This window comes from Clupea harengus, chromosome 22 (genome assembly GCF_900700415.2).
Source record: "Clupea harengus chromosome 22, Ch_v2.0.2, whole genome shotgun sequence".
NCBI lineage: Eukaryota > Metazoa > Chordata > Actinopteri > Clupeiformes > Clupeidae > Clupea > Clupea harengus.
In genome coordinates this window covers 3,825,554-3,835,553 of record NC_045173.1, presented here as the reverse complement: position 1 = coordinate 3,835,553, position 10,000 = coordinate 3,825,554, and the positions used below count along the sequence as shown (strand labels likewise).

General features: G+C 45.9%; 1 protein-coding gene across 1 annotated transcript in view; it reads right to left on the bottom strand.

Annotated features, from left to right (window-relative positions):
* Positions 1-6,273: 6,273 nt before the first annotated feature.
* Positions 6,274-10,000, bottom strand: part of cntln (centlein, centrosomal protein) — a 71,282-nt gene continuing 67,555 nt past the window's right edge. Inside the window, exon 19 of the mRNA XM_031559982.1 lies at positions 6,274-7,073. Within this exon, the coding sequence (XP_031415842.1) occupies positions 6,963-7,073 (111 nt within the window). The 3' untranslated portion in view covers positions 6,274-6,962. The remainder of the gene's footprint in view (positions 7,074-10,000) is intronic.

Genomic DNA, 10,000 nt, shown 5'->3' with positions numbered 1-10,000 from the left:
AGTGTGTTTTAGTATTTTCAGATTCGCAGATGTTTTGGTGTTGAGAAGAGAATCATATTGGATCAGCACTCTTGATTAGCTCAGCCTTTGTGAGCTATCTAGATTAAGACATCCACTAGTTTACTAGCAGGCGTATTGTCACTTTTAGAGCTATTATAAATTATTACTCCCGTCATTGTTAATGGATTGATGATTTGTATCCTGTACTATTGTTGCTGACTACATTCCTTCAAGTGACTTTCTCACTTTGGGCACACAATAGGCACAGGACACTTCTCTATCCTTTTGTGTTTTGATTGCCTATTAGAGGCATGTATTGTGGTGCTGAGGACAAATCTCCTCACTCAGATTGTTACCTGGATAATCCACACATGCCCTGTTGTTACCTGGTGACTGATGATCAATAAACCATGTGTTTTTAATTCTCTTCCACAGTCACTTGTACACTGGTTTGATTGTTCAGTATGATGTTGAGAACAGCGGACAGAAACGTGCCTCTACTGATTCAATTCTGATAGTGAACGTGCCCTTTCGTTTTCACATCCAAACCATTTTATATGATAAAACACCCAACAACACAGTGGTCCAGGAGTTACTGTACTGTGTTAGGTTTGATGGATCGCTGGAGTCGGAGATTTCAGGAAGCCATTGCACACTCGGCAGCCTGGCTCTCATCTCCCACCTGAGTCCCTTCCTGTCTCTGTTTTCACAATTATAAAAGATACTTACACACATATATTTTTTTTATTGCAAACATTTATGCTCTTGTATATTTTCAAAGGCAATGCATGTTATTTGTCTGCCTAAATTAGAAAATGAATCAATTAAAAACTGAAATATACTACTTGTATAAGTATTCAAACCTTGTACTTTTGAGTTTCAGATTCGAGCTCATGACAAATTATTCACAAATGATACAGAGGTACCATTGATTTGACCATAACTAATCATAATTAGGTACTACTTTTGAGTGGTTAAAGTAGAGATCTCCATCTGGATATAAAAATCATCAGCCAGGTTGTGAAATAGCAGAAGAACTAAAGACTTCAGAGACAAGGTGATTTAAAGGCTTCAGTGAGGAAAAGACTCTTCACATGAATCACACCACCACCCAGATTCTTTGTAGAAAAGGCTGTCTCCCAAACCAAGTATCCAATGAAGATATTAACTGGTGAGAGAGGCCACCACAGTCCAGCCATCACCCCGAAAAATCAGTTCAGTGGCTGGAATTGGGGTGCAGGTGCTGCAGGTGTGCTCACAGTTGGATTGAATTGTACCTCTGTGGACATTCATTCAGTGTTTCTTGGCAGGTACAAGCATAATCACCTCTCCACTGGTGTACCCCAGGGGTCGGTTCTTGGACCCCTCCTATTTTGTATCTACACCACTTCCTTAGGTGAGATCATCCTTCCTATGGGTTCTCCTATCACTGTTGCATGCGGATGATACTCAGCTGTACTTCTGCTTCCCCCCGGATGATTCCACAATATCGGCTCGAATTTCTGCACCTCTCTCTCTTCCCACCCTGCCTTTCTCCCACCACTCTTGCTCTCTCCTTCTCTTTCTCTCTTTCTCACCAGCCGCTGAGCATCCATCCCCACCCATTTGGACTTGAACAGCAAGCCTGATGAGGGAACTACACTTTCAGCTCAATCTTTGAAAAACTGAGCTCCCGGTATTACTAACCAATCCGGCTATCCCACAACATATTAACATTCAGCTTGGTTCATCTTCATTGACCCCAACCCAAAAGTGCACAAAACTTGGGTGATATAATTGATGACCAACTTCATTTCTCTGAGCATGTAGCTTCTGTCTCGAGTTCTTGTCGATTTACACTTTATAATATTCAGAAGATCAGACCTTCACACTATATGCTACACAATGTCTTGTGCAATTCAATTTTAAAGGGCCTGCTTGCATGTGTTGTTGTGAGACCATTGCAGATGATCCAGAAGGAGGCTGCGAGTTTGGTCTTTGATCAGCCAAAGAGGACACATGTAATTCCCCTGGAGCTCCACACACACACACACACACACACGCACACACGCACACGTAATTCCCCTGCTGGTTACCCTTCACTGGGTCCCTGTAGCTGCTAGAATTAGATTTAAGCCCCTCACTCTCGCCTATAGGACAGCCACTGGATCAGCACCCGCATATTTAAATACTATAATTCAGCGCTATCCACCCTCTCTACCACTTCCCTCCCCTGATGAGCGTTCCCTGTCTTTGCCTTCTCTCTGCTCTGCAGCATGAGATTGCAGTCAAGACTCTTTGTGTTCGTGGTGTCTCTGTGGTGGAATGGTAAACCCACCTTTTAAAACATCATCTGTCTAATTAGTTATTTAGTTTAGGCATACTTTGTAAATGTAATAATAATTTTGAAATTTCAAATCATTATTATTATTATTAATAATAATAATAATTCATGTAAAATTTTTGTTGTGTGTAATGCTTTTCTCATGTTTTGTAAGTCGCTTTAGAGAAAAGCAGCTGCTAAATAACCTTAACCGTCCTTAACCTTAGATGTAGGAGTACACAATCAGAAGAGGTATCCATAAAATTGGACTAAAAAAAGCTTAAGGTTAAGGTTGCTTAAGGGAAAGGGTTTTTATGGTCATATAAGCAATCCCCAAAGTGCTACATGTGGCGTTAAATCTAACACGGCCAATGCTTCAAGAAACACCATCCCAGTCATGAAGAACGGCAGTGATAACATCATGATGTGGGGATATTTCCTGTCTGCAGGAACTGGGAAACCTTTAGAATTGAGGGGAGAATAACACATTTCATTGAATAAAAACCTGAGAATCTGTGGTACTACAGTCCAGGCCCGCCATCCCAGCAACCTGGATGTTCTATATTTCTACCTAGAAGAATGTGGGACAACACTGCAGAACGATGTGCAAAGCGGGTACCGTCTCACTTCAAAACACAGCTGTTTTTGGAGCGAAAGGGTTCTCTACCATGTATTAATGTATAGGGGTTGAATACTTATATTCTAATAATTTAGTTTTTAAATTATTTACTTTTAATTTTAGCAGACAAATCATTTATAAATATACTACAATGTAAGTGTTCACAATGAAAATACTGACTAGGAAAATTTGTGTAAGATTCTTTTGTAAAACAGAAAATGGTGATGACGTTCAGGGGGGTTAAATACATTTGCAAGGCACTGCATATGAGGACTTTTACAACACAAGCTTCAAGGAAATGATGTCAACTGGAGAACTTAAATATTTTAAATGTAAATCCCTCATATCTGGCAGATACAAAACAATTAGGGGATCTGTAATCATGAATCAGCTGTAGTTTTCCTTTCAGTGTATCTGTTTTGAGAGGGCAAATGGGAATCCACATGGATACTCACTCACTCAACTGTCAACAGTTTGGGGAATACTGGCCATCATGAATGTCCCAACAAGCCGAAAATGGAGGCCATGTGTTAGACACAGACTTTACCAGAGTGGGTCAAAATGTTGTAAACAGAAATGTGAGTGATGGAGAAAGGGATGAGGGAAAAGGAGAAAGAGAAAGAGAAAGAGAGAAGAGTGCTGCTGTGGCTTCTCACCCAGCTGTCATGGCGATGGATTAGACCCAGCTCAGGCCTGTACCCCTGCACACCAGGAGCTCAGGCTACAAAGACTCAGAGGCTTTACAGGAGTGGAGTGGTAGCTCCGCTTCAGCCACTGTGTGGAACCTTCCAGAAACTTCTCATCACCAGTGTCTCACCAGCTCTCATGCCACGCATGTCTGTCTGTCATGCTTCTGGGATTGACAGTTGGAAATTTGTATCTATGTAGGTGTTCCAAGTAAAAGTAAGGGAATATCACAATATCCGGTGGTAGTAATTTTAAATAAATAAATAAAAATCATTTATACAATTAAGTAATAAAATCCTTCTACTGGTGAAGAATGATAAGCCAGTGTAATTTTTTTTAAAGCAACATTTGAGAGATAATATCTACAATTTTGTGGATGCATGACATGCAGGATATTAAGCCACCACCAATATGAATGCTTTCTTCAATTAAATCTCTGAGCCCTCTGGTGGCAGTAACCTATACTACAGGCTTTATTGTGATAAAGATCAGTATGAGTGCACAATGACAGTACTAATAACATGCATACGAAGGCCAAATTATCCAAATATGTAAAGCTAAGTGTGCATTTAACCTTTTAATCAATTCTAGCATTCTTTTTTTTGCACCTCTCAGATGTGATCTTGACATCTAGCAACAATAGATAATAGCTCTGGTATTGAGTGAGAGCAGTCAGACAGCCTGATGAAGGGGCTGTGCGAGTGACTCACTGGAGGCCTCCATCTCCTCTCCTCTCTCTCTCTCTCTCTCTCTCGTGTCTCTGCTTCTAATTGTGCATGGGCAGCGGGGTGCGGCGATTGGCAGCTGTGATCCCCCTCCGCTGCATCCCTTTGTACTCGGCCCCATCCCTCCCCTACGCCCCCCCCCCCCCCCCCTCCTGTGACGCAGGGCAGCGGACGCGAGGGGGGTGGGGGCGCCCCAAAGCCACCTCCTCATCGATCGTCCTCCCAGTCAACTCCCGACCGCTCACCCCTCCAGTACCTCACTACAGCAGCCCAGCCCAGAGCCCGCAGGAAGTGGGACAGGTGGATTAGAGACAGATGAGGAGGAAGAAGGAAGAGACAGGGGGGAAAAAAGTGAGGAAGGAAGAAAAAGAAAAAAAAATGACACAGGCGTCAAGCAGCTCGAGGAATAAAGAGAGGGGAGGGAAAACTTTGCATTTGGAACTCCTGATCAAAGTCTGTCCCCTAGGAGACCCGCTTAATGAGAGAGTTCTACAAGAGGGATGGAAAAGAGGAGAGAGAGAGAGAGAGAGAGAGAGAGATTTAGAGAGCGAAAGAGAGCGAAACACACAGGAAGGACAGGTCTCATTCTCCATTCCTATAGAGCATTTGGAATGACTGGGCGCGCAGGGCCGTGTGTGTGTGTGTGTGTGTGTGTGTGTGTGTCTAACATCTACAGTGGGAGGCAGCACAAGGCCAGGTTAATTAAACCGTGGGGAGCGCCGGCACATTTGAATATGTCACAGAGACGGCGGCCACATCAGTCTGATGGCGCGCCTCGGCAAACATGTTGACTAGGCACTCCGCATTAGACTGAGAGAGCGGGGGTAGGCGGCGGGGGGGGGGGGAGAGACAGAGAGAGAGAGAGAGAGAGAGAGAGGGGCCTCCATGTTAATTTGCTCCGCAGTGCTATTTTCCCCCCTTGCTCTCTATCCCCTCTGCGCGGCGGCGGTTCCTCCTAGTTATTAATGTTTGTCATTAGCAGCATTATGCTTGAGGACAGTGACTAGAAACCAGCACATTTATATGGGACAAATATTGACAATAGCTTCCTCTTGGGTATTCACAGAAGAAAAGATGCAAACTATGTTAATTAATGGTAATTAACCACCAGGGCTTGCCTCTCCTGGATCCCAGCTAAATTGGTCCCCGAGTTGCTTGAGACACAGTCCTGGGCTAATCCTTTATTATAAAAAGATAAAGGAAAACGACATCATTAGCATAAATTTGATGAGATAAAAAGTTGAATTATTCTTGTTAATTCCTGAACGGGTGGTTTTACATAAGGTTGTTAATTGTACATGAAGAAAGCGGACAGGACAGACCACTGCGAGAGAGAGAAAACAAAGAGAGGGATAAAATAAAAGAATGTATGATTAGAGACGGAGCCAGCAGCACACACACTCAAGGACAGCACACACACACACTCACACACCAACTCTTCAGAAATATGAAATGAATATTAGCACAAGAAACCTAAGAAGGGTGTTTATCTGCTCAGAGTGCCAGCCGGCGTGGAAGAACGTCTCAAATATTTAACCTTCGAATTCAGAGAACACTTTCCTCAATCTGAAATGCAAAGTAATAAAATAAAAATGAATGAACTATTTCAACTATTTCTAAAAAAAGTGAACAAACAAAAAATCTGAACGATACACACTGAAACACATTAATGATTTTCCTCTCCTCTGTTCTGAATTGTAATCGTGACTCTACATGTTACCGAGTTTCTCCTCATGTTCTGCGCTCACTGCCAGACTTCCGGTCCCAACTAATTAGACAGTAGCAGCTGATCCCTAATCAGTGGGCCGAAGCCCACAGAGATGCGAGTCTGGACCAGAGGGAAGAGCTACATGCCATAATGAGAGAACACAGATTCTGGTGTCCTGTTAGAATCCACGAGCCAAAGGGAGAGTAAATTAAAAAAAAAAAGTGACAATAGATAATTAACAAAAACACTTTTAATTAAAAAAATCTAGATCAACATGGAATAAGTTAAAAATTACAAAGAAACAATCAACTCTATTGACAAGGTGTTGCTAGCACGTAGGGGGGCATGATTTCTCACACAGTCTGCGTGTGAAGGGCCGTTTATCATTCAAAACACACTGGCCCGACCTAATGGCTGGGCTGGCCCATATAAGGCGATCTGTGGAGAGTGCAGTTTCCACTGTAGCCTCTTCAGTGGATGTGGGAACCCTGAGCGTTGGTGAGGCCGTCCCAACAGCTGCACAGCTCCTCTTTGGCATCAGAGGAACAACAGCCCCAGAGCCCCAGCTGAGACACACACACACACACACACACACACACACACACACACACACACACACACACACACACACACACACACACACACACACACACACACACTTCACACGACACGCAGAGTGCACGGACAAGGAGCGGATTGAGGGCTGTTAACGTCAGGCTAGCAGTGGCCCTCTCCTATAAAAAAAAAGAAAGAAGGAGGGAGAGAGAGAGAGATGGAGAGGTTGAAGGGTTCTTCAAAACACTTCTTCAGCCCTGGCTGGGGCAGCCAAATGGGGCTCCCACTGCGATGCTGGGCACTCCCAACGTTTGAGGAGGAAGATGACAGACTCTCTCTCTCTCCCCTTCTCCCCCTCTCCTGCGGTCAGGCTTTTTCGCTGACTGCTGCTCCAAGCGTGGCCAGTTCCTCCGTCAGCACTTTCCTCTCCTTCATCTTCACCAGCATGGCGTCCATCAGCAGCTCTGCAGAGGGGATCTTTGGGGGGTGGAGGTGGGGGAGACAGAACAAGAGAGAGAGAGACAGACATGGATGTCAAGATAAGGGAAAAGGGCTTGTTGTGGTTTTTTTTCTTCACCTGGCAGCTTTTCAGAGGACCTGGTCATGTTTGTGTTTGTGTTTGTGATGACAGGCTAGAGTTAAGACAGGCAGGGCTGGGGGTGGAGCTTATCTTTACTCACAGTTTTTTTCTTTTCTTTGGTACAACCATCTTTGCAGAGATCAAAACAATAAAATATGCAGCGTGGGAATTTAATCTTAATCTTCCCGCAGAAATGTCTTCTGTGCCTCCTGCTGATGCTTGGGTAAGGTTATTTCACTTATTCGTTAAGATCTAAAGCCGCTCAGGCCGCCACCACCTCAACAGTGAAGGAGATACTCTAGCCCCAAGGCTTTTGCCCTGCAGAATTGAAGATCGTCGTCACATCATTCATTACGGGGGGACTGGAGGACGGTTGAAGAACTCAGTTTATGACCACAGGGTCTTCTCACAAGTAGAAGAGAGCACTGATCTAGGAACAGCACTAACGGACTCTTGAAGCTTCAGATGAGGCTGAGGAGGGGGATCAGACACAGGCCCTTCCTGCCCCTGCTGCGCTTTATGAACACAGATCAGATCTGATGGCACGGCGCCTGGCTGCGAGTCGGCAATGTCAACGTCTCTGGCTGCAATGAAGACGACAGCCACTAGAGAATACCGTGACAGGAGCCGCAGAGAGTGATGTGTGTGTAAAATGTTACTGTAAGACGGATGAAGATTGATACAGTGGAGTATAACAGGAGGAGGAGGAAGAGGAGGAGGAGGAGAGAGAGAGCAAGCGAGCGAGCGAAAGAGAGACTCTTTACACTTCACAATCAACACAAGGACATTGCTAGTGATCAAAGGCAAATCATCAGTTATACATATTCATACTACCTTTGCAGCTTAGCTTGTTTGTAAAAGAATAGCTTCTCGCTGTGTTTTGTCATTTATACCAAGGTGTCTTGGCTTAGCACTTTTTTAGAGGCAGTGGGCAACATGAGAGGCAGAGGCCTTGAGAGAGAGAGGGAGAAACAGAGGGAGAGAAAAAAAGATTAAAGATGGATATAGAGGGGAGAACACGAGAGAACAAGAGAAAGGGTGAAAGAGAGCGAGACGATAGACGGCTATAAAGAGAAAGAGAGCACAGCAGACTCGCAGACTGCTACCCAGCGTCCCACCTTCATTAGGGGGAGAGGGGAACACGGGCTCCCCTAAGGACGGCCGGCTGGGGTATAACATAGTCCCTTTGCTGACTGCATCAAACGCTTCTCCGTGCCGAGTGCTTCACTGCAGATTACACACACACAGCCAATGCTGCCACACTTACCTACCCAATGCACCAGGGAAAACAGGAGTGTGTACACACACACACACACACACACACACACACACACACACACACACACACACACACACACCCTCAGGCAAATCTACACACAAATACATGAGCTTCGCCACTCAAAGTGCTGTTGATACTGCTGATGGCTGGGAGTGCGCGCCTAATTAAAGATGGCTTGAGACTTAATTATGTCCTTTAACAGGTGTCCAACACACAAGTGCAAGCGGGCCACCGGCAGCTGAAAACACAACCCCAGCAATTAGCCACACAATCTGTCAGTGGGAAATGGGCTGAGATGACCACACACGGCCGTACAGTCCAGAGAGAGTGCCGAGGCTGGCAAGACCATTACAATGCCTTCCCATATGGCACGCCACATAGGCTGCTCAACCTCAGGAAGACCACTGCATAAACAGCATTAGTGTGAAGAGCACTGTCTGTGTGTGTGTGTGTGCATGCGTGTGTAATGACATATTCAACCTACATGGAGCTCTACCAATGAGACACCTTCTTTACTTCTTTACTGATACTGAAGAGCAAATGAGTGTGTGTGTGTGTGTGTGTGTGTGTGTGTGTGTGTTTGTGTGATGAGGCGGAGGTGAGTGCGATCCAGCCTGTGGTGTGGTGAGCGGTGCTGGCTCTGCGCTCTCCACACTAATGGGGCCAGAGGGAGCGCAGCGCTGCAGCCGTACCATCTGATGGCAGTGTGAGCAGAAACACACACACACACACACACACACACACACACACACACACACACACACACACACACACACACACACACACACACACACACACACACACACACACACACACACACACACACACACACACACACACACACACACACACACACACACACACACACACACACACACACCAACACCTCCAGGAGTGCAGCGCTGCAGTCGTACCATCTGATGGCAGTGTGAGCAGGAACACACACACACACCCACACACACACACACACACACACACACACACACCAACACCTCCAGGAGTGCAGCGCTGCAGTCGTACCATCTGATGGCAGTGTGAGCAGGAACACACCCCCCCACCAACACCTCCAGGCAGGGCAGACCTGTCCATGTGTGCTGCCCCTGCCCCTGCCCCTATGCAGCAACATGCCCACTCACGATCCCTCACACTCAGTGATCGACTGCTTCAGCCTGGGAGGAGTGGAGGATGGCGGGGGGTGGAGGGAATGATGTACAGGGGTCATGTACAATGTAAAGGTGTTTTATACACCAATTAAGTGACACCGCTATTACAGAGCCTGGGGCCAGCCTACAGGCAGTGGCACTCGACACCCAAGGCCTGTACCCCCACTGTGAGTTAGTGGCTTTACACAGACACACACACCTCACACACACACGCGTATATAGACACACACCTCACACACCTTTATCTTTTCACCAGATCGATCAAGCGCCTTTTGTTCCCCCCCCCCCGAAGAGGTGCGAGGAGTTTTCAAGGAACCAATTTGTGCGGCGTGCCTGCCTGCGTGCGTGCGGGTAAGAGGGGACTGAATGGAGATGGGAGGCG